This window comes from Boleophthalmus pectinirostris, unplaced genomic scaffold (assembly GCF_026225935.1).
Source record: "Boleophthalmus pectinirostris isolate CB_2022bp ecotype Guang Dong unplaced genomic scaffold, ASM2622593v1 HiC_scaffold_6, whole genome shotgun sequence".
Classification (NCBI taxonomy): domain Eukaryota; kingdom Metazoa; phylum Chordata; class Actinopteri; order Gobiiformes; family Gobiidae; genus Boleophthalmus; species Boleophthalmus pectinirostris.
The window spans coordinates 59,133-85,317 of NW_026571447.1; the positions used below are offsets into that span (position 1 = coordinate 59,133).

The window sequence follows — 26,185 nt, forward strand, 5'->3', positions numbered from 1 at the left end:
TATTACTATTAGCTGCAATAGGTGTTGAGGCTGTGTGGTAGATGATACGCACACAAGACAATAATAAAAGGTTGAGATTTATTAAAAAACAATAAGGCTCGTCAAAAACACCCCTGAACAACATCACTGAAAGAAGCAACCGGGCAAGAAAGAGCCACGCATCGGGCAGCACCAGGTCTGTAGTGAGCGTGGTACGCGAGGGCACGCCGTCCACAAAGTTCTCCTGATGTGAGATTATTTTTAATTTTTTTTAAATGGTGGTATAATTTTTGGGAGGCGCACCAAGGCCAAAATTATAAATTATGAATATTTTGGTTACTAGTGGCTGAACTATATCAGAGCACAATGAACAGTCACGCGAAAACACGCCGCTCACACCCAGACCCAACAACGTCAGCAAAACTACAATAAGACTAGAAAAGCACTCAGAGAGCGCAGACCTCCGCCAAGGACTACAGTCCCCCTCATATTAATTGTGTTTTCCATAAATATTTGTCTCGTATCTTTCAATTTGGAATATGAAAGAGGATCCCATTGTCCATCCCTGAGTCAAATTTCATGGGGTTTGGTCAATAATTAACCGAGATATTGAGAAACAAAATTTTTGGCCCCATTTACCACAATGTTAAGTAAAATTTCAAAGTGATCCAGAATCCAGGATTTCTTCCGGATCACCCCCAAAATGAAATCAGTTCTTCCTTTTCACATTTCCAACAAATCCTGAAAATTCCATCATCATTTTGAGTTATGTTGCTAACAGTCAAACAAACAAACAGACAAACGCCGGCAAAAACATAACCTCCTTGGCGGAGGTAATAAGAGGCTCTAGTCACAACGTGAACACACGGCATCAGCGCCGCTCCTACAGCACACGACAGAACAACCGGAGCAGCTCCACCGCACCCACCAGCTCATTTACGCACTATTTAACTATAACATTATTTCTCTGTGACGCTCCATCTTCAGATTTGCCACAAACTAATGAAAACCAGCCTCTTACCTTTTCCAGAGGACTGAAGCAGAGTGTTTTCCTCTATTAACTGTCCCACTGGTTCTGTCTCCAAAAGTCTATTGTCCAATATGGAAATGAAACTGGTCCAAATCCCGGTCCAGTCAGGTCCGTGACGCGAGGTCCCGGAGCCGAATGCACGAGCTGGTTGTAAAACTAAAATTTAATCCCACTTGCTACTTAAATCTGAAAGTTACACCAGTCCATATTAGCACTGGGACACCAGGTAGACTTCTGCCTCTGCGCTACGCTCAGGTCAAACTTTTACACCCAGAAACGAGCGGGCAAAGGCGGATAGACTTTATCCTCTGCCTGGCCCCGGCGGCGGCAGCGAGAACTCTGGGTCCCGGCGGCGGGTCTGTCAGTGTGTCCGCTCTTTGGCCCTCTCCTCGCGATTTCCTGTGTGGAGGCTTTTTTTTTTTAAATAAATCCATGGGAGGTTTAGGCTAAAGTAGCTAGCTGCCGCTAATCGTGAAGCTGCTACGAGTTTTTTTAAATTTTTATTTATTTATTTATTTTTTCAAAAATGTATTTATTAAATGACAAATCGCAATACAGAAAATAACATAACAATATACACATATGATAACAAATAGAATGCCAGGGGGAGGCATACATGTAAGAAAACCTTAATCGCCACTGTTACATTTAAAAAAAATATTCATAGACATACAACTCTCATAAATCAATACAGCTTTTTTGTTTACACTTTTAGAGACAGAAGATAAGTATAATTCTAATTGCTTAATTAAAACAGGGAAAATTAAAGAAGTGTGTGAGAATTTACATTTGTGAATATAAAATTTGCCAAATATAACAATTAAATTAATTACCATTCTTTTATTTGAGTCTAAATTCTTTTCATGTACACCAAAAATAATATGTTCAAATTTTAATGAAAAATTAGGGTCTATATGATCTTTAATAAATTTTAAGCAGTCTTTCCAAAATGTTTTAGTAATAGTGCATTTCCAAAAAAGATGACTGATTGTTTCGGGATATTCTCTACAAAATGTGCAGTTAGGATTAATTGTTTTAATATATTTTAACATAAATTGGTTTGTAGGGTAAATTTTGTGCATAAATTTAAAGGAGACATCCCTCATCTTATTATTTATCATAAATTTTTGATTAATAGTCCATCCTTTCTCCCATATAGAGTCAGGGACAAAATTTCTCCAGTAAAATCTGGCAGAGGGCACAGAGGTAATCTCTTGTTGGAACAGAGCACGTATTTTCTGATTGTTCCTACGAACATGCCTAAAACAAACTTTTCCTACGATGGTGTCAGATACAGAGAGTGAGCACACATTTTCATCAAAAACAACATTTTTAAATAGTTCACATATTTCTTTGGTCACCGCATCAAAGACAATGGCATATTCCCGAGGAGTTACAGAAAGATTGTATTTAAAATTGAATTCATTGTACCTCAGTAAATGTCCATTACTGTCAAAAAGCTGACCCACCAAAAGGATGTTTTGGTCAAATCAGTGAGGATAAAATAATGATTTGTTTTTGTATAGTATGTACTTATTATTCCATATAAAAAAATTATGAGGAGAAAAGTTATGTTTGTATATAAGTGCCCATGCTAATAGAGTCTGCCTGTGGAATGCTGATAGTTTTACAGGAATTTTGTCAGGATTATAATTACAAAGGAGAAGAAAATTAAGACCACCCATATTTGAGAAGATGTAGTGAGGAAATATATTCCAAATGGAGGTTGGATTTTTTAGGTAAGATTTAATCCAATTTATTTTAAACGTATTATTTAGAGTTGTAAAATCAAGAAAATTCAGTCCTCCATTTTCATAGGAGTTCATTAAGACAGATTTTCTTAGATAATGTATAAGATTTTTCCATATGAAATTATATAAAATTTGGTCTATTGATTTGAGTGTCTGATTGCCCACATACAGGGATAGTGCAGCATAAGTGAGTCGAGAAATCCCCTCTGCCTTAGATAATAATATTCTACCTTTCAAACTTAAGTCTCTTTGGAGCCATAAATTAAAAAGTTTTTTGGCCTTATCAATTAATGGATTGAAATTCATTAAAGTTCTCTCTGTTTCATTTTTAGAAATAATAATGCCTAAGTATGTTACACTGTTTTTGACTGGAATTTGACAGATGGATCCTAAAGCGCATTTTTTTACTGGGAGAAGCTCACATTTCTTAATATTAAGATGAAGCCCTGAAACATTAGAGAAAGTTTGTAATAGGTTTAAAGCACAAGAAATGTGGCTGCTGTCTCTCAAAAACAGAGTGGTATCATCGGCTAACTGACTTATCAAAATTTCTTTGCCAAAAACTGAAATGCCTTTTAATTGGTTCATAGTTATGTAGTCGGCGAGGGTTTGGGTAGCTAACAGGAACAGATATGGCGACATAGGACAGCCCTGTCGTATACCTCTGTTAATGCTGAAACGAGGAGAAGTACCACATTTTAATTTTACTGAACAGTTGGCGTTGTTGTATAATAATTTTATTGTATTGCAGAAGAAGGGTCCAAAACCAAATTTATGAAGGCAGCTGAAGATAAAATCATGACTAACAGAATCAAAGGCCTTGTAGAAGTCTAAGAAGAGGATAAAACTTTCATCAGGTATTAAATGAGAATAATCTAAGATATCAAGAACAAGCCTAATATTATTTGAGATGTGTCTATTTTGCATGAACCCAGACTGTGTCTCTGCTATGATAGAGTCCAATACAGATTTTAATCGTCGAGCAAAAACTGAGGCAAAGATTTTGTAATCATTATTCAGTAGACAAATAGGACGCCAATTATCAATGTTAAGAATGTCTTTTTTAGGTTTTGGTATCAAGGTGATTACCCCTTGGTTTAATGTCGGAGGAAGTGTGCCCTGGTCGAGACTTTCTGAAAATACTTTTGATAAAAAGGGAGCAATTTGGTCACTAAATTGTTTATAGAACTCCCCTGTTAATCCATCTGAGCCGGGCGATTTATTGTTTTTCAATTTGCTTATTGAGGTGATTATTTCATTAACAGAAACAGGGGAGTCACAAATATCACGGTCAGAAGGTTGAATTGGTTGAGAATCAATATTATTTAGAAACAAATCAGGTCTTCCAGACATCTCATTGGGAGCATATAGCTTGCTGTAAAATGTACTAACAAATTTAGCGATTTTGAGGGGGTCTGAAGTTACTTGGCCATCAATGTTTAATTGCTGTAACGTGTTTGATTTGGCACGATGCTTTTCTAATTGAAAGAAATAGGAAGAATTATTTTCACCCTCTTCTAACCATTTTAATCGAGATCTTACAAAGGCACCTTCAGCTCGATGTTTATAAAGGTCATCTAATTTATTCTGCAAAGAAGCTAAACTAATTTTATCTTCCTCTGTGAGATCTGCTGGATTTATTGTGGCTAATGTCACAATGTCACGGATAATTTTATCCTCTTCTGCCCTCTTGTGTTTATTTAAGTCAAAACAAAATTTTCTTAGATATTTTGCTATTTCATATTTTAAAAATTCCCAGTTTTTGTTGTAACAATTCTCAATTTTAGCTTTATTAAAGTAGTAAGATACAGTTTCGTAAGTCTTACGTTGCACAGTATCAAGTCTGAGTAAAGAATTGTTCAGGATCCAGTAGGCTTTCTTGTTTTGGGAGTTACTTTCAGATAATGTAATAGTAATGTGGATTGCTTTATGGTCAGTGAGGGGAGAAGGGAGGATATCAATATTAACATCTTCTGTGGTTAGACAATCAGACACCAGCCAGTAGTCGAGTCGAGACTGCTTTGAGCCACTATTATTGCTCCATGTAAAGACCGACTCTGTTTGGAATTTCTCTCTCCAGAAGTCTTTAAGGCTAAATCGTCGCATAAACTGAACTAAAGGATTATTGCTACTATTGGTCTGTGGTGGCCATCTATCTAATTCATTATTCAATACCATATTAAAATCTCCTCCTATTATTAATATTGCATTAGGGAACTGATTTAATACATCAATTATATGATTTTCTAAAGTAGATAGGAGTTGATAGTTTTCACGTTTTGAATTATATCCATAAATATTAATAATAATAAAGGTTTTATTTTGATAAGCCAATACCATGAATACAAAGTGTCCCTGGTTGTCAAATTTGTGTGAAAGGATATCACCTTCAAATTTGTGTTTTACTGTAAGAGTACCAGCTGAATGCTGGGTTCCGTGTGAAGGAAATACATTATCACCCCATTGAGATGTCCAAAAATTAGTGTCAAGAGAAGTGGAATGGGATTCTTGAAAAAAGAAAAAGTCTGTATTCAATTTTTTGGCAAATAGAAATAATGCCTTACGTTTTGTGGCATTTTTTAACCCCCTGGCATTCAAAGAAGCTAAACATAAGGACATGAAAAAAGAAAGAACAAAGAACAAAAACCTGAGTAGATAAGTGCTTGCGCTGTGTTGCTTCAATCCATGCGCCAATATAATTAATAAAATGGAAAAAACTAAAACATAAAATGAGTCGGTTTAATGCCAACTTAGGTTTCAAGTATAAAACATGTTCAAAATGAACTTTTTGCTGCCTGCCATATTGGATATAAGCTTATTGTAACAATATAGAACAAAAAACTCGGACCACAATACAAATACCTGAACAATAAATGGTCAATCTTCTGCAAAAGTGCATATTGTATACGTTTGTTTAAATCAGTTCCCAGGAAGGCTGACTTCTTTGCCGCTGATGTAAGCGCGGGGACCCACGTAGTAGGCGATTTTCCCCTCTCGTCTGGCCGCCTGGATCACCGGCTACAACGCTGCTCTTCTCTCGCGGTCCGCTGGACACAGATCTTCCGTGAAGTAAAGATGGCGCTCCTTCAGGAAAGAGTTGTTTTTCGCGGCTTTCCACACTGCATCTCGGTAAGTTCTGGACGAGAACCGTAGAATGATTCCTCTCGGTTTGTTCTCATTCTCCCTCATTTTCCCTAAGCGGTGTACTATATCAATCACGTCTGGAAGCTTTTGTTTACCCTCAGGGAAAATACTCTGGCAAATTCGGATGGTTTCTTTCTTTACCTCTTCTTTAATCACAGTCTCTGGTACCCCGTAAAGTTTCAGATTCCAGCGTCTGGAGTAGCGTTCAGATTCAACAAGTCGTTCTTGTAGCTGGAGGATAGTGGTGCCATCTTTGCGTGTGTTACTTTCAATCACATCAACTCTTTGTTTTACGTCTTTAATTTGATCAAAGGCAAAGTCAACGGACTTCTTAAGACCCTCAATACTGACGGTGTTAGCATTGATCAGTTTTTCCAAGTCATCAAAACGGGTGTTAATCAGATTTGATAGTATACCAATCACATCTTGGTCACCGCCATAGCCTCTTTTTCCGTCATCTCCAGGAGTTGCTAGCAGTGCTTTTTTAGGAGCTGGTTCTTTGCAAGGGGTCCCTTCGACTGAAAGAGGCAGAGGTGGGAATTATTCTTCTCCGAGGATCATGTCTTTGTCGTCGGGTATTTTGACATAATCATGTTCCGCGCTGGTTGTGGTGGTGCAGTTGGTAGTGTCATCCATAACAGTAGTAGTAGCCAGTTTTTTTTTTCTCTTTAGAGGTTATTTTTCTATCCCTCGAAAACATTGGATCGTCAGAGAGTGTTCCGGCAGTTGATGAGCAGTAAAGAACTAAGTGTGGCGTGCAATAAAGTGTTTTTCCCCAAAAATATGCAAGTTTGGCGCAACCGGTTGAAAAGGAGCGTCCGCTCAAGCCGCCATCTTGGCCCCTCCCAAGCTGCTACGAGTTGACGCAGCAGGTTGACGCGACGTGACGTGATGTGAGTGACAGAACAGTTGTCCAATCACACTACACTAAATAAACAGAGACTGTGATATCATTGGTCTGGGCGCTAAAGTTTGTGCCCTCAGTCCAAAGTGAAATGCGCCAATCAAAATCATTTTAAAATAGTAATAATAACGGCCTGTGCTGGGGGGGTGGGGCACCAGTGGCCGCTAGGGGGGGCACGGCCGTCAAATGCCCCACCTTGCCTCCAACAACGCCTGTCACGGCCACAGGCATTGGCGTAGAGAGCTCAAATTCAAATCACAATTGCATATTTCAGGCCTGAATGTAATGAAATATGAAATCTAATAAAAGCGAACTCTATAGTGCCCCCTAGCATAGACATGAAATGTCTATGAAATTCGGAGATTAAATTCTATGCATGATTACAAGCAAAAAAGTCTATTACGGACATGAGGCATTTTCACGGTTGGCCAGCAGGGGCGCAAGGACTCCCCCCAAAAAAGTAAAAAAATAATTGCGCCCATAGGCTTAGTCCGATCATGCTGAAATTTCAATCATTGAGTGCATTTACATGCACATCAGTGTCCCGGTTATGATCGAGTTTTTTGAGTATCCCGGTTTCTTCATGGTGCATGTATATGCAGTACCGGTTTCAGTATCCCAATTATGGCAGTATTCCGGATATTAGAAACCGGGATACTGTGGCATTACATGCACATTTAATTCGCACAGAATCTCTGCACCCCTTATTGCTCCTCTCCCCGCTCTCCGTTTCGCTCTTCTCCCTGCCCCTCACTTCTTTTCTGCGCATGGAATCTCCGCGCACCGCTCCCCTCTCCTCTCTCCTTTCCCCGTTCCATTCTTCTCCCTGCTCTTCACTTGTTCTCCGTGCACGGAATCTCCGCGCACTGCTCCCCTCTCCTCTCTCCGCTCCCTGTTCCGTTCTTCTCCCTGCTCCTCACTTTTCCGCGCACAAACTCTCCACGCACCCCCCCCCCCCCCCCGCTCCTCACTTCTCCACCTTGCCTAACCAACACTGTAGTCAGTTGTTTACAAGTCATGTGCAGTGATGAGTACTTTCTGGCGTAAGGGGGAGGCGGGAGGAAGCATTTCTAGGTAGGGAGCTGTGGGGGAGGGGAGTGGTTTCACGCATGCGCAACATTTGAAAAAGGACAAACAGTCGCTGGATTTCTCGTTCCTTGGAAAATCCCCTATACAACCTTTAAGTTTAGTTTCTGTAAAACATAAAGAAATGTGATCAAAGCTGAATTATCAAACGGGCTGATGTGGCTCTACAGTGGTTCTGGTTTATATGTTGTAAAGTTGAGTTTATTTATGCAGAAGATTTTAATGAAGAATCTGTTGGGTTTGATGTCTGCAGTGGATTGTGGGATATCTCATAGCTCCTTACCGCTGGTTAAACCTCCCGAGCTTCCTATGCTAAAGGAGCTCATGGTTTGTATTTTTCTTGGTTTATGAAATTGATTTAAGTTAATTTTTGCGCTTGTGCATTTGTAAGATTATGTCAAGAAACCGGGTTACTCCATTTGATCATGTATACCGGGATATGAGTATACCAGTATGACTGGTTTCTCAGTGCGCATGTAGTATACGCATTAACCCGAATACTGACATAAGCGGGATATGGCTAATAACCGGGATACTGATGTGCATGTATACGCACTCACCAATACCTAATCATGGTCTGAATATAATACACTGTAAAACATATGAAAAGTGAACTCTATAGTGCCCCCTACCATAGACATGAAATGTCAACATTATCAGATTTGGACCAAATTCGGGGATTAAATTCTATGCATGGTTATGAGCAAGAAATATTATAAATATTATGGACTATGGATTATTAAATATTATGGACATGGGGCATTTTTCACGGTTGGCCAACAGGGGTGCAAAGAATCCCCTAAAAGTATTGTAAAAATTATTATACCCACATGTTTAGTCCAATCATGCTGAAATTTCTATCAGTTATACACTGCATGACCCTGATTCCATTGATATTTCAAACACAATTATCAGTGCTACAGCACCACCTACAGGAATGCACAAAATTTACTACGAGGAGAAACAAAATTTATTTCACGTTCATTCGTGAAACTTTGCAGAACATCCTGATCATAAAAGTTGATGAGACCTATGCCCTACTTTTTACAATTTTCCCTCTAGAATCATTCACATTTAAGAATTTTAAAGGTGCACTATGTAAGTTTTCTGGTGGAGGGTGTGTTTTTATGCACTATCTTAGTCTGACAGTGCTCTTGTTCATAAAAGTCACGTAACCTGTGGCCTAGTGTCTATAGGTTGCCTCTAGAATCTTTCACATTATCCAATATTAAAGGTACACTATGTAATTTTTCTGGTGGATGAACTGTTGGACTGAGCGGCTGTGAGGAAGAAAGGATGACGTGCCAGGGCGTTCGCAAGTTCTCGGAGGTTGCATGGGATGGGGTGTGCGCACCGGGGCGAGGGCCATCATCGCTGCGAGGAGCTTTAATTTTACATTGAGAATCTGGTGTGTTTTCAAAGTGCTGTAATTAGTTTTTTTTAGTTTTTTTTTAGCAGTGTATTTACATGGAATCATAATAAAAGAAGAGTTAAAGCTATACACAAATCATACAAGCAAATAAAAATGTGGATGTATTGTTCAGTGTTCATAACAGATGATTCAGATCAGAACAGATGATCGTGTTATTTATGCATTCTACATGTTTTTTTTTTTTCTCAGTGAATGCTCCTCTTTGTGCTTGGCTCTTTTTCAGGGTACTGAAGATGGGCACGCTGGGCTGGTACCATGATAATGTCCGTAACCGTTTCAAGCGATTTGGAAGTGCCAAAGTCATGAGATCTCTGTACAAAAGGCTGAATGGAGATGGTAAGTGTCTTCTTGTTTACTTGGACCAGTTATTGTGCATGACCCCATCTGGCCAGCTGTAAATCAAGTAGATCTAATATGAGGCGTATCTTCTCAGGCCGGGATGATGACACACAAAGCATGCCTGATTTCCGCTCAAGTGAGTCACAAATAGCTCTATCCAGACTGTTCTCATAAGAATCTAGAATCTTACATAGAGTTCCTTTAAATGCCAGATTTGTACAATTTAATTGATGAGGAGTATGCAGACACAGAGGCTCAGAGATACAAAGCGGTGAGTGTCTCGTGCTTAACCTTTCTCTTTTTCACAACTTTCAAAAAGATGTTCAGAGTTATCTATGTCTCATGTTCCTGTGTGCCCAGATGAGGAAGAATAAACGTTTGCTTTCTGTTCATCCTATGGACTTTGACTCAGAGGAGTACTTCTCCTATTCACGCCGCCCCTCAGTTCAGGTAGGGCACTTACGCCTATGCATGCTTACTGTGATACAGCTTTGGCTTTTGATAATGGTAAAGGGTGACATTTCCCAGTCATTTTATTATAAGTTTCATTATAGTACCCGTGCTTCTGTCATCTTCCTGAAGCATACAGGGAGCCAGTGCAGTGATTTTAAAACTGGTGTAATATGGTCCCACTCCCTGGTCTTAGCAAGGACATGTGCTGCTGAATTTTGTAATAACTGTAAACCTGAAATATTATTTTTGGGAAGACTGGAGAGCAGGGCATTAGAGTAGTTGATTTGACTAGTGATTAAAAAAAACAAAACATGCATCAGTTTCTCCCTGTTGGCCCAAGAAAGAATGGAGTGAACTCTACCTGTCTAGGTGATAAAAAAAACTATTTTGTGATGTTCTTAATACTGTATGTGAGATAAAAGTTAGCTCAGAGTCAAAAATGGCACCAGGTTTAAAAGACTGCTTGTAGTTTGGTTAAAATTTCTCACTCTGGGCCTCATGAACGATGATTAAAACCTCACTTCTGTCCTGGTTAACCTGGAGAAAGTTTGCTACTATCCAGCATTTGATATCTAGAATGCATTTTGCAAAATGCATTTGTGTGCTCTGAAAATGAGTGACTCCCCATTAATGAAATAACGGTGTCTTTGCAGCTAATGCAGGAGGATCGCAGTTACATGGACTATGACGTTTATGGGCACCGCACACATCGGCGGAAGAGTCTGGATCGGCACAACATGAGAGCAGGTTTGTGCCAGATGAGGGGCAGGAGACGTGAGTGACTCAGGGAGTGAACCTCTTCTCTCTGCTTTTAGATGATTATGGTGACAACCGCATGGTTCGCACTCGTTCTCTGTCCAAGATTTCTGCTGTGGCACGGCAGCAGTATGTGGACACATCGGATGAAGAGGACCAGCGCTTCCCAGTTCACGGAGTGTACCGCCGTAGGAACAGTCGTGGCTTCCAGGAACAAGCCCCACCTGTAAGATCCATAGGAGGTCCATAAGAGGTTTACCTTATAGGTTCAGTGTATAAAGGATGCAGTGATGATCAAAAGAGGCAGAGACAGATATAAATTTTATAAATAAATTATTTATTAACCGCCAGTTTAAGAAATTATATCATTTATTGTTATTTGGTCTATAAATACCGATCTAGCTAAAAGGACATCTTAAATCACCAGTTTAGGAAAAATAGGTCATTGATTATTTATTCTATAGATCATAAGATGGCTAAAAGGGTTATCTTTCCCAAAGAGAGAAAGCTAAAATGTTAAAATACTCAGGGCTAGCAGGCAGCGGACGCACGTGGCAGAGGCCCAAGCTTAGGAGATCGAGCACACACACACACACGCACACACACACGCACACACACACAAACACACACACACAATTGACTAGGACAACTAAAACATGCAAATATGTGAAGGAAAGTGCAAAAAATACCACAGCACACGAGGAGTGATACAGTGAAGAGAGAGACCCGACCACCAACCATCCACCAGACGGGCGCCCACGTCCAACCAGCCCTAGTGCAAAGAAAACAAAAGATACAACCAAAAAGATACAAATGAGGGTAACAAACAAATAAACATGAACCCAATATACACAAATTATATCCAAACCTAACTAACGCAAAAGATCCAAATAAAACAGCAGCCAGCAGCCTCTACAAAACACAAAACATTAAAAACCCACAGAACGAAATGAACGAATGAACGAGAATGAAAAGTAATCAAAACAAACTTAAATTACCTAACAGAAAGGTAAAATGAATATGTTAAAAAGGTGCCCTCCAAGGCAGACACATCATTTGACCAGCTGCAGCGTCTACAACAAACAACAAACAAACAAACAAACAGGAACCCAATTAACGAACCAGTAAAGAAACATTTGGTAAAAGAGGGAACATACCAAGTTTATAGCATAATGCTGAGAAAAACCGGAGAGCAGGTAGACTGGAGCAAAGAGCAGCCTACCACTAACGTGAGCTACGGGGCTTAAATGCCCAGCGGCAACCCGGAAGTGTAGGGCGCCAGCAGTCACGTGATACGGTGCCCCACAGGGGGGCAACCGCAAATCGGTCACACAATATACATTTAGAAGAGTTGTGCAAACATCCAAGATAACCATTCATATTCTTGTGTCATGATTTATGCATTAATTCTTGAAACAATTAAGAAGTTGAAACAGGAGAATGTTTCAACGAGCCAGCTCCTAGCTCCTAACACATATAGGCCGGGAGCCAGGTCCACCCCTCAGGATGTTTTTTGCTACCTTTTTTTCAGTATTATTTCCTGTTATATTATATCTTGGGCCATAACGAGTTGATAGGGACCAACCCCAACTTGGCCCCGTTTGGTCTCAGGGCCCAAAAAACACACTTTTTAAGAAAAGCTATTTGCGAAATTATGTAACTGTAAATATTAAGGTATTGAAACCGCATACATGGTCAAATAACCCTAAAATTTGGCATGGTGTATCCTGACACATGGGGGAAACTAGCAGAAAAATATTTTGGGGCTTGTTGCCTTTCTACTGTCAAATATCACTCTCAACATATCCTAAAAGACTAAAAAATGTCTGTCCGCCTGACAAATTGTCATCAAAAGTGATCATTTTCAAGCATTTTATTGCATATATCACTGCCTCAAATGTACATAACAAACTTCCCATGTTCATAAGCTTCAATTTAAGCCCAAGACGACCTTTGTATCTAGAGGGAAACACCTGCTATGACCAAAGTTCTTCACTGTACCTCAAATCGGCAGAAGGCAGAACTTTCAGGCTTTACCATTACTTATGGGATCAAGCAGGATTTTTTTAATAGAAACAATATTTGAAAAGAGTTGACTTAAGTACTGCTGTACTATATGAAGTGAATTACATTAAAAGTGAATAATATTAATTACATTAATAGTGAATAATATTAAAACTCAAGGTCAGAGTGCAAGATAAAACTATGGTAACCAGGTTACACATACAAACACACACAACCAACCAACATCCTGACCCTTCATGCAACATCCCATCAAAAGTTATTTTCCAAAGACAATTGTGAGAGAAGCTGATAATTTTTTCTGGTTATAAGAAGAGATTGAGTCTATTGGGAGATTGGTGTCCTTTTCTAGGCGTCCACGACTCCTAGCCTGAACATTAACTATTGTCAGATTGTGAGATAACAACCAACCAAAGTAGATGTGGGAGACAAAGTATGGTGTGTGTGCATGTGTGTGTGTGTGTGCATGCACATGTCTGTGCATGTGTGTGCGTACACATGTCTGTGTGTGTGTGTGCTTGCACATGTCTGTGTATGTGTGTGCGTGCACATGTCTGTGCCTGTTTTCATCAATAAGATCAGTTAAGTGTCTGTTTGAGGCTAAACTTCAATGAAATTGGAAACATTGAGTCTCAGTTCATGTATATTTACACATTGAATACTGCACATTATTTCATTGTTGTAATGAATAAATACACTGATTTTCAGATGGGTGTAATGCAACAATATACTATTGAAAGCAGACAACATGCCAAAGAAACGACAAAATGATGAACTGGACAGCTGGTCAGAGTTCTTCAAAGCAGAAACCTCCACCTCAGCATCTCTGCAAAACTACAGCCTACATGGTTACAAGGGACAGTAAATGACAAGTTCATACTTTTGTCTTCTAAGACTGATCCACTGAGTGCATTTACTGCGATCCATAATATAAAAAAGAAACTTCGCACACAAACATTTGATTGTGCTGGTTAGCAAGATGTTGTTGAATCAGTTACTGATGAATTGTCTTTGGATTGTGACTACCATAAAAGCTGCCAACACATGTTTTTTCCAAAATGCTAACAATGCTTTAAGCAAGTGAAGAAAATTTCTCAATGAGATAGAAACATGAGCTTGTGGATTCTTTAGTTTTGTTCAGGAGTTACTGCATATTCTGCAGTAATAGTGCAGTGAAGTAAGTGTCCGGGAAGAGATATATATAGCTTCCAATCAAGTGTATACAAAAATTTTGAGAAAAAAGCTCTGGAACTCAGTGATGAAGACCTGCTGTGAACAGGAGGAGTTGATCTTTTTGCCAATGAGGCAAGTTTCATGAATGTTGTCACAAACAGTACATGGTAACACAAGCACCCAGTCTGACCATTTTTTGTCTGAGGTTATGACTAGTGATGTCAGCAACAGTCACTTCTCTGAATTCTGTGAAAGCTGTGAGATGAGCAAGTTTAACAACCTGACCCTTTTCCATAACTTCAGTTTCTATCTGGTCATGCACCCAACTAAAAGCTTTACTGATCAGTGCCTTCTTTGTAGCTGTTTCAGACTCTGCAGCTGAAGTGTCAAACTCACATTTCTGTCTCATGGAGACATTCTCTGCTTGACACATATTATTATTATTATTATTATTATTATTATTATTATTATTATTATTATTATTATTAATAAAGGTGGTTTTAAAGAGGTCTTGTTCACGAGTGAGGTGAGGATAGAGCATGAGATTGACAGGCGGATCGGTGCAGCGTCTGCAGTGATGCGGTCACTGTATCGGACCGTTGTGGTGAAGCGGGAGCTGAGCCGAAAGGCGAAGCTCTCGATTTACTGGTCAGTCTTCGTTCCTACTCTCACCTATGGTCATGAGCTCTGGGTAGTGACCGAAAAGACGAGATTGCGGATACAAGCGCTTGAAATTAGTTTCCTCCGCAGGGTGGCTGGGTGCTCCCTTAGAGATAGGGTGAGGAGCTCAGTCACACGGGAGGAGCTCAGAGTAGAGCTGCTGCTCCTCCACGTCGAGAGGAGCCAGTTGAGGTGGCTCGGGCATCTGTTCTAGATGCCTCCTGGGCGTCTCCCTCGGGAGGTGTTCTGGGCATGTCCCACCGGGAGGAGGCCCCGAGGAAGACCCAGGACACGCTGGAGGGACTATGTCTCTCGGCTGGCCTGGGAACGCCTCGGGGTCCCCCTGGAGGAGCCGGAGGACGTGTCTGGGGTGAGGGAAGTCTGGGAGTCCCTGCTTAGGCTGCTGCCCCCACGACCCGGCCCCGGTTAAGCGGACGAAAATGGATGGATGGATGGGTTTTAAAGAGATGTTTTTTAGGGCTTTTTTTTTTAAACATGGGGAGTGTGGACGAGTCTCTGATGTGTTTGGGGAGGGAGTTCCAGAGGGTGGGGACAGCAGTGGAGAAGGCCCTGTCCCCACAGGTCTTATGTTTCGTCCTGCTAGGGGGACACAAGAGGTTGGCGTCAGCTGATAAGAGGACATGGGTCGGGGTGTGGTGGTGGAGGAGCTCAGAGAAGCAGGTGGAGGCCAGATTATGGAGGGACTTGTACACAGTGGTGAGGAGTTAGAATTGGATGCTCTGAGGGATGGGGATCTGTTTTGTCGCAGCTGAGTTGGAGGAAGTTTGACTTTATTTTGGAGATGCAGTTTGTGAGGGTGGAATGTGTGGCTGGGGTTATGGATTTGGTGAACAGGCAGAGTCCATGTCATCTGCAAAGCAATGGAACTGGAGGCTGTGGGGAAGGATTATATGACCAAGGTTTAGGATGAAGAGAAAGGGTCTCCAACCTTTTTTCACTGGTAAGCCTTTACAAAACAAAAATGCCAAAGAGCTACTTATTTTAACAGTTGCAAGAAATGTAGTAAATATAAGAGTCACAGCCTTAGATTAGGGACAGTTAGATAGATAACATATAAACCATTATTCATTTATTAGTGCACAAAACTGGCCATTAATATCGTAGATTTACAATGGTAATTAATCAAATTGTACTTATTCAGCACAATACATATAATTCAACAATACCTTGGTGAGCTATTTGAAATGGGGTGGAGAACTACTGGTAGCTCCTGAGCTACAGGTTGGAGACCCCTGATGTAGAGTATGAAGAGTAGGGGGCCGAGAATTTGAACCAACCAATTGCTTAAAGCACGGTTAGCATTTTGGAAGAACAGTAAATGCACTCAGTGGATCAGTCTTAGAAGACAAAAGTATGAACCTATCATGTACTGTCCCTGAACAAAACTAAAGAATCCACAAGCTCATGTTTCTGTCTCATTGAGAAATTTTCTTCACTTGCTTAAAGCATTGTTAGCATTTTGGAAAAAACATGTGTTGGCAGCTTTTATGGTAGCCACAATCCAAAGACAATTCATCAGTAACTGATTCAACAACATCTTGCTAACCAGCACAATCAAATGTTTGTGTGCGAAGTTTCTTTTTTATATCATGGATCGCAGTAAATGCACTCAGTGGATCAGTCTTAGAAGACAAAAGTATGAACTTGTCATTTACTGTCCCTTGTAACCATGTAGGCTGTAGGTTTGCAGAGATGCTGAGGTGGAGGTTTCTGCTTTGAAGAACTCTGACCAGCTGTCCAGTTCATCATTTCATCGTTTCTTTGGCATGTTGTCTGCTTTCAGTAGTATATTGTTGCATTACACCATCTGAAAATCAGTGTATTTATTCATTACAACAATGAAATAATGTGCAGTATTCAATGTGTAAATATACATGAACTGAGACCCAATGTTTCCAATTTCATTGAAGTTTAGCCTCAAACAGACACTTAACTGATCTTATTGATGAAATCAGGCACAGACATGTGCACGCACACACACACACACACAGACATGTGCACGCACACACACGCACAGACATGTGCACGCACACACATGCACAGACATGTGTATGCACACACACACAGACATGTGCACGCACACACACGCACAGACATGTGCACGCACACACACACACACACACCATACTTTGTCTCCCACATCTACTTTGGTTGGTTGTTATCTCACAATCTGACAATAGTTAATGTTCAGTCTAGGAGTCGTGGACGCCTAGAAAAGGACACCAATCTCCCAATAGACTCAATCTCTTCTTATAACCAGAAAAAATTATCAGCTTCTCTCACAATTGTCTTTGGAAAATAACTTTTGATGGGATGTTGCATGAAGGGTCAGGATGTTGGTTGGTTGTGTGTGTTTGTATGTGTAACCTGGTTACCATAGTTTTATCTTGCACTCTGACCTTGAGTTTTAATATTATTCACTATTAATGTAATTAATATTATTCACTTTTAATGTAATTCACTTCATATAGTACAGCAGTACTTAAGTCAACTCTTTTCAAATATTGTTTCTATTAAAAAAATCCTGCTTGATCCCATAAGTAATGGTAAAGCCTGAAAGTTCTGCCTCCTGCCGATTTGAGGTACAGTGAAGAACTTTGGTCATAGCAGGTGTTTCCCTCTAGATACAAAGGTCATCTTGGGCTTAAATTGAAGTTTATGAACATGGGAAGTTTTTTATGTACATTTGAGGCAGTGATATATGCAATAAAATGCTTGAAAATGATCACTTTTGATGACAATTTGTCAGGCGGACAGACATTTTTTAGTCTTTTAGGATATGTTGAGGGTGATATTTGACAGTAGAAAGGGAACAAGCCCCAAAATATTTTTCTGCTAGTTTCCCCCATGTGTCAGGATACACCATGCCAAATTTTAGGGTTATTTGACCATGTATGCGGTTTCAGTACCTTAATATTTACAGTTACATAATTTCGCAAATAGCTTTTCTTAAAAAGTGTGTTTTTTGGGCCCTGAGACCAAACGGGGCCGAGTTGGGGTTGGTCCCTATCAACTCGTTATGGCCAAGATATAATATAACAGGAATTAATAGTGAAAAAAAGGTAACAAAAAACATCCTGAGGGGTGGACCTGGCTCCCGGCCTAATAGGGCCGTATCTTGCCCCCAGTTTTAGCACTAAGCGCAAGTGGGCATGTACAGGTTGGGCTGTACTTCTCTGCTGGAGGTTGGGGTGGGACAGTACAAGTACATATATGGTGACGGCATCTGAACCAATCTGTGACCACTGTGGCATTTAAAAGCACTGCCCATGTGGGTAAAGTCTGTAATCTTTGCCTCATTATCAGGCAGCACAGAGGGGATTGAGGAAAAGTTATATGTGACAATAAACCAGCTCCGGACCCTCACGATGCAAGAACATACCAGCAGAGGTGCAGGGAATAGAGAATTTTGTGCCATGTGCCATTTTTGGGCCATGACAGAACAGACTGGATTTGTGTTCCAAATACTCCACGAGCATGTGCGCTCCTCTCATGCACGTGCACCACTGTAAGCCCATGCACGCGCGCCCATGAACCTTTTTATAGTTTCCTCTGCGTTAGTTTAAGGCCAGTGTCTGCCTCATGCTCCCATCCCACAGCAGACCCACTGCTTTCTCACTCCCGCTCCCGTCTGTCCCACAGTCCACTCCCACAGACTCACCTGAGGTACAAGTGTCCACCTCTGCTCCCGCTGACCGCTCACATTCTCATCTCTCGGGTCTACTGCATTTGGTCCCACACTGGTGGATGTCTCGCGGATTATGGAATACGTTTATTGTTTTATAAATGTTTCTGATGTTACCGCTTTACGCGCAGACAAGACGTGCGTCTGCTCCGCTGTCACAGCCCTGAGCTGTCAGTGAATGCATGCGCAGAGTCCGGTCGTGAGAATGTAAGGAAATCTGACATGGCGGCATTAGAACAGCAGATAGAGTAAGAAAACAGACTTTAAGACGTCGCTGTAAACGGCCACATGTGAATGAGCAGTTCTTGCACACATCCAGATCAAACCAAACTCAAGATCAGAGCTGAGCCGATACAGGGAGCGGGCGAGGGGCTATGCTCTGCTGTGGGAGGGCATCCGGACGACTCCTGCACAGCACACGAAGATGTTATGAATGTTAAGCATTTATCATCCTCATATATTTCCAAATATAAGAAGCCTTGAGCATGTTACATGTTGCTTTTCAGCGGACTCGTTTGATATTTATTTTTACGATTCAAGCAATTCACTAAACGCGCCACACCACTCTCTCAGTCTGCTCCACTCCATCTGAGATTCAGGCACTGCACACCTCCTGTTTAGAATTCCATGCCTCGCACTTGCGCTAGCGCTAAGACTAGGGACAAGACACAGCAGCTGTTCTTCCTGACCTCCATAACCACGTAGACCCCAGACCAAAGGAATGTCAGCCCCCTTTATGCTCTTCATGTATGATAATTCTGTTCTGTTGTTATTTTCTCAGAATTAGTCATGTACCAAATGTTTAGAATGTTTATTTAGTTTCTTTTTAAATATAAGAATAAACGTAATAGGACAGCCAAAACATGAAATAATGCACAGATTCTGGTTTATCCAAATAACAGACAAAAAAAACCTACAAAACAAAATTTTATGAGTAGTATAAATGTCTGAAACTTTTTATTAGTCCAGTGAGGTTCATTTGGTTTTCCAGTAATTTATTTTGAATACCTTATTTATTGAAAGCCTTACATAAAAAACTTGATTTAACCCTTCCAGACCTAAGGGCAATTTTAGTACATTTATCCTTATAAAAGAATGAGAACTTTGCACATCATTTACTAGAGACGGGTGCATCGGAGGAGGGGGAGCAGCCCTAGAACATAGAGAAAGATCCTGCACACCATCTTACTTGCAAATTGTGAGATTTATTAGGACAAACCGTGGAACATTTCGGCACTAGGCCTTTGTCAGGCAAACAGAATGAGAGCTCAGGTGGCCATCTTAAATAGGGTGTAGCAAGCACCAAAGGGTAACAGGTCATAAAGAAACAGTGCACTCAAACAACCATAATTCAAAAAACAAATACAGTCAACATAGAGTGTAATGATAATAATAATGAAATATTAATCATTAGTAGAAAAATCATTGAATAATAATAGAAAAATTAAAGCCGCTCGCGGTGATAGTGGCCCTCGCTCCGGTGCGCCCTCCCCTCCCACGTGACCGCCAAAGACTTGCGACCTCCCCGATACAACATGCCCTCTTCCCAACAGCTGGCCAGACCAACAGCTCATCCATTACAAAAATTACATAATGCACCTTTAATTTTTCTGAGGAGTTATTACGTCCCTGCTGGCCAACTGTGAAAAATGGCCAATATCTGTAATATGTTTTTTCTGCTCACAATCATGGGTAGAATTTAATCCCTGAATTTGGTACAAGTCCAAAATTGTTGATGTTAATGTCTATGGTAGGGGGCACTATAGTGCTCACTTTCCATATGCTTTATAGTATATTATATTCAGGCCATGATCAGGCATTAGTGATTCAAATTTCAGCACAAGCATGTGTGTGTAATCATTTAACATCGTTCAACTATTTTTTGGGGGAGTCTTTGCGCCCCTGCTGGCCAACCGTGAAAAATGCATCACGAGTGAGTTCTTTATGGAGAACCTGGAAGAGAAGGCTATAAGCACAGCACCAACAAAATGTGGGCTCACTATGTGGAAAAGGACAACATGCTGGAAAAAATCAAAAAGGGACACACACAGGAACCACTTAAACCACCTAAACTCACCAGGCAGCACAGCAAATATCCAATTTACACACAAAGAAGAAGCAAATAAATGCAGTCAACTTTCTGAACATGAATATTACACACAGGGATGATGGCAGCATCAAAATAAAAATACACAGAAAATGAACTCACACTGACCAATACCTTTCATGGATATCAAAACATTACATAGCCCACAAAGTCTATGTTGTAAGAACATTATTTAACAGATTCAATATTATAACAGAAGAACAAGACAAGCACTCTTGCTTGTCTTGTTCTTCTGTTATAATGTTGAAACAGAACACATGTTAAAATGTTGAAAACAGACACATCCATAACACTATAAAGAAGTGCCAATACCCAAAGTGGGCACTAAACCAAGGAAAATGACAAGTCCAGGAAAAGGAAAAACAAAGATATATATATGAAGAGAGAGAAAGAGAGAGAAAGAGAGAGAGAAGAGAGAGAAAGAGAGAGAGAGAGAGAGAGAGAGAGAGAGAGAGAGAGAAGAGAGAGAAGAGAGAGAGAGAGAGAGAGAGAGAGAAGAGAGAGAGAGAGAAGAGAGAGAGAGAGAGAGAGAGAGAGAGAGAGAGAGAGAGAGAGAGAGAGAGAGAGAGAGAGAGAAAGAGAGAGAGAGAGAGAGTCTCAGATCATAATGTCTTTATGGGCTGTTTTGTTGCAGATAACTGAACTCAACAAGCGCATGTATGCCATTGAGAATCTGCTGACTCGCCTGGAGGAGAAGATAGGCCCTGATGACCAGGTAGGACCAAGATGACTAAAATAATACAGGGATGCTACACACAAGTGTACAAGTGTACCTTGATGAAACAATGTAAAGTTGTTTGTGACTTAAAGGTCTTTTATTAAGCAAGACATGTTAAAATATTGTTACATCATTAAAACATACCCAGAGTTGTTATGTTTCATTCACACTCACCCTTTATTAGTCTGTCTACATCTCAAGTTCAAAATGCCCTGTTACATCTGAAACTTGGCAGTTTTCAAATTAACAGCCAGGGCTGAAATTATCCAAATGATTCTAGTGACGGTGTATTAGAGTATAAAAACACAGTGGAGCACTTCTTGCATTACCACATGGCCTCACAAGGTGTTTTCTGTTTTAGAGAAGAACTCAGCCAAAACATGCAGAGTTTGTGTGTTAAATGTGTGAATGAAACAAAACACAATTCTGGGTATGAAACTACTAGCATAATATGAGTCCCAGATTTCTTGATCTGCTGTTTCTCACTCCATCCATCCATTTTCGTCCGCTTATCCGCTGCCGGGTCGTGGGGATCTCACTGTTTTTGTGTTATGCTAACTGTGCATTCTGTGTAAACTCCTTTATTCTACTGAGAACCTCTTCTGAGGCAGGGTGTGCTTTATCCTGCAGGTAGTCTACTCTGTTCTTCAGTATCTCAATATTGAAATTCCGATCCGATCCTCTCACTAAGAATGTGTGTCAGCATTGTTTGCAAAATCTGCTCTGCATCCTTTCACTGATTGTTTAATCTGTAGGATTTTGGGAATTGTGCCACGCTGTTTACAATCTACTCTGTCCAACACATCCTGGGCATCCACTGTAGTGCTCTGTAGCACTTCCATCTAAGACTGACAAGGCTCTGCTCTTTACAAGAGTCAGGCTGCTGACCTCCATCCAGAGTACTCTAACTCTATTCCGCAGACCTCCACCAGGATGCACCTCCACCCACATGTCCTTCAGAATAGTTAATTTTCTGTTCAAGGTCATTAAAGGTGATGAAACTAATTTCAAATCAGATTTCATTTCATTTGTTTGTGAATGTGCTGCCACAGGCCTTGTGCCTGGTTAACATTAGGCACGTCTGTAATGGTTAAGATTAGGAAAGGGGTATGGACTTGTCTTTAGTGTAAAACAATGTCAACTTTTAAAACACTGTGATAAAAATAGCAGCCAGTCTTTTGGCATGGTCGCTGTTTGTTTACTTTTAGGGACCTGTGGATGGAGGTGAGTCACGTGAGAGTCCTCAGATTTGAGGACAGCAGCCAGACCCTTCGCTCATTTCAGTTTTCGAGATGAGCAGTAAATTTTTTCTCACTGGTCTTTAATCAGACAGAGGAGGAGAAACTGCGCAGGAAGCTGAGTGAATTGGCAGGAAATCTGAGTGACCGGAACCTCTCCTCTGATGAAGAAACCAATTCCAAGAAGACCAGCAACCTCCTTAAAACCAAGGCAGAAACCAGAGCCACAGAGTCCATAGAGCCCCGGGTAGAAGCTGACCCTGCCCTCAGCTCTTCCAGTGATGAGGGTCCCAGCAAAGCCCAGAAGGTATGGTGTCAGTTGATGTTGTAGTTTGCATAAAAGACAATATAATACACATATAATATAAAAACGACATGACAAACTACATTATATGATTAGACAACTTTAACCCATGTTATAGTGTTGTTACTTCTACAAAAACATACCCAGAGTTGTGTTTTGTTTCATTCACATGTGTTTGAGTAATCCAGCTTTATTGGTCTGCCTACACCTCTACAGTTCAAAATGTTCTGTTTCACCTTATGATGTAGTGAGAGTTTCAGTTACCATCTACCTTATACCTTAATATCAGTAGAGATTGACAATTGAAATCATCGAAATGATTATAGTGAAAGTTTACAGTGAAAATTTAAAAACACAGTGAACACTAGAAAGCTTGTAGTGTTTGCTGTGCTGTATATGTGCACCTCGGCCAAAAAGTTACTACACGTTAAACTTCCGCCAAACCAAGGGCTGTAATTGACTGAACCTCAAAGACAACAGCTAATGGAATAGCTAAGGTTTGACACAGAAATCTCACAGATGAGCTTAATGTGATTGTTTATTGTCACATAAAAGAACAAATTATTAATTCAAATTGAATTATTTGGATTCCCACTACATGCATGGGCCCTGGGCTCGTGGTTTGGGTCTGTGTCAGGACATCAGCTCTTAAATGAGCGAGGCCCAATGTAGAACAATAAACCAGCCATAAGGCCTAAGACACACTGCACATAGCGTTCGCCCTATGCAAGAGTAAAAAACACATGTTTTAGACATATATTAGCTTGGAAAACCACAGCTAAAGCAGTACATATGCGCATACCACTGGCTCTGTGTTTCTCAATGGGAAAACCAGCTGAATAGGCATGTATTTACCATCAGCACAGGCTGACAATGGCAAACGCGAAGATTTCTACAGTAAATATGAAACCTTATGAACCAGGGCTTCTTCAAAAGACACATAACTGCCCCAGGAACTTACTCTGCTGATGGTAAATGCACAAAATCAACAACAGATAAATGTTAAAATAAAAAAATAAAAAAGGTTTAGAATAGAGAATAGATTCTATTTTCTGAAATCTACACACAGGACATTGCCACACTGTCTCCATATATAGGCAGTGTGGCTCTCTCCATTAAAAACTATGGCTGTAGACAATGTTTTATTTGCCAAAATACAATGGTAAAAATGGCGCTGATCAAAAACAATGTGCATTTTTTACTTGTATGGTATGTATGTGTTTATTTAAAATATTTAAAATATGACAAACAACACAAACAAATATAAACATGATTTCCCCTTGCTCCATGCATGCTTGCTTAATGGAAGTTCTCTTTCAACATTAATTTCAGTATCTCACATATGAGACAGCTTTCCAAGCTGGTCCCCCAGAAGCCTTATAATGCTACGCCAGACCCTGACTGCTGGAAGACATGGCATATGCTCCACAGGGGACGCGGGACTTCCTCCTCTTACAGCAGGAGGAAGTCACATCTCCACTTTAGTCTTTCAACTCTTTTCACTCCTAGAAGCATTTACCCTCAAACAGTGAGTCTGAGTTCATAGGGAGAGCTAATCATTCTGCCACTAAATGCTTACCTATTGTCGCTTTGCGATTTCTGAGGAAGCAGGTCTGTCCCCAAACAGCTGCTATATTAGTTCCTTCTAAATTTGAACTAAAAATTTTGCTATATTCTCCTCACCATGGAAAAGGAGGCAAGTGCAGGAATAAAATTGCCTGGGCAGACAGTTAGAATCCCCACGGGACCTTCTTGGGACCCTCTTAGCTTCCAAGAGAACCTCCCTAACTCCGATGATGAGCTCATCAGCCTCTCTTCGGAAGAAGCAAGCGTGGAGCAATTCACACTCACCCATCTGCCAGGCAGGACTTGCATCAAGTTTGTTGGAGAGCAGCTGAAAAGCTGGGCATCAGGTCCCACTACGAGGGCAGAAGGTTATCGGCAGCCAAAACCTTAAGCAAAACAACTCCTGTCAGCGTTCCCATGAGTGCCTGAAGGAAGCCACTTGGTCCTGGACCAACCCTCTCACCGCTAAAACTCCAACCCAAGAAGCGGTGGCTTAGATCCCCACTCAGTCGGAGCGGCCCAAGCCACGCCGAGAGCCTGGCACGCAATCGCCCACTAGCCAGGCTGGCCAGCTCCTCAACATGTACATGTGCATACATTTACATACACATGTGCATGTAGGCACTTGCCTGCACAGGAACATACACGCACATCTACATGCATACAAGTACAGACACTCAGGCACACATGAACCCACACTCATCCATGGTTGACTTGGGATGCATTAAAAAGTTGGGTGTGATGCATTAAAAGTATCAGGGAGGTAAGGAGCTTGGAGGTAGACCAGAAAGGGAAGCCAGAACAGAGGCCCTGAGAGGACAGGGGAGCACGAGCCTGGGCACCTGTAGGTGAACCCCCACACTCAACAACAAGGTGACAGCAGAAAGAGCCCGGCCCGCTAGGGACGGAAGGCAGACAAATTCCGTGCTGTGTGTCTAAGTGTATTAAAGTAATATTTTATATAGCTTGTCTATCCCATCCCTGTTTCTTTATAAAATAAAGAGGTGTGTGAGTGTATGATATTGCATGTGTTGTACAGATGTGTGTGTGTGTTGTATATGTGCGCACACGCGCCTGTGCATGTACTCTCAGGACATCATCATGTATTTAAATTTCGAGTAGAAAGTGGTTACCTAAATCCATGTATCATTCGTCCATTCGTTTTTCAATATAAAACCAAAAATAAGAAAATGAAAAAACAACAGTTTTCTTCATTGTTAGTCTCCTAAACCAAAATGAAAAGATCGATTCATTTTTTCAGTTTTCGATTTTGTGTTTAAATGAAGAATGGAAAAACGGATAATGACCGTTTCCCGTTTACGTGACTTCAGTGACTGCGATGCTGGACTTTTGCACTGCATACGGACTGAACAAGGACTGATCCAGGTCCGGGACCAGACTGGGACCAGACTGAGACCAGACCGGGACCAGACCGGGACTGAGATCAGACCAGACCTGGACCAGACCTGGACCAGAGCGGGACCGAGACCGAGACCAGGCTGGGATCAGGCTGGGACCAGAGGGAGACCAGACTGGGACCAGACCGGGACCAGACCAGGACCAGACCTAGACTGAGATCAGAATTGAGACCAGGACCAGACCGAGACTGAGACCAGACCAGACCTGGACCAGAACGGGACTGAGACAGAGACCAGGCCGGGACCAGGCCGGGACCAGGCCGGGACCAGACCGGGACTGAGACCGAGACTGAGACCAAGACCAGGCCGGGACAGGCCGGGACCAGGCCGGGACCAGACCGGGACCAGACCGGGACTGAGACCGAGACCAGCCCACGGCTGGTCCGGAACTCGAAGCTG

General features: G+C 41.2%; 1 protein-coding gene across 1 annotated transcript in view; it reads left to right on the plus strand.

Moving 5' to 3' along the window:
• The window catches only part of mlpha (melanophilin a), an 88,294-nt gene that overhangs the window by 39,165 nt on the left and 22,944 nt on the right, over positions 1-26,185 (plus strand). Inside the window, exons 7-14 of the mRNA XM_020934465.2 lie at positions 9,550-9,662; positions 9,760-9,801; positions 9,878-9,936; positions 10,026-10,115; positions 10,772-10,865; positions 10,934-11,100; positions 21,177-21,257; positions 22,590-22,805. Of these exons, the coding sequence (XP_020790124.1) occupies positions 9,550-9,662; positions 9,760-9,801; positions 9,878-9,936; positions 10,026-10,115; positions 10,772-10,865; positions 10,934-11,100; positions 21,177-21,257; positions 22,590-22,805 (862 nt within the window). The remainder of the gene's footprint in view (positions 1-9,549; positions 9,663-9,759; positions 9,802-9,877; positions 9,937-10,025; positions 10,116-10,771; positions 10,866-10,933; positions 11,101-21,176; positions 21,258-22,589; positions 22,806-26,185) is intronic.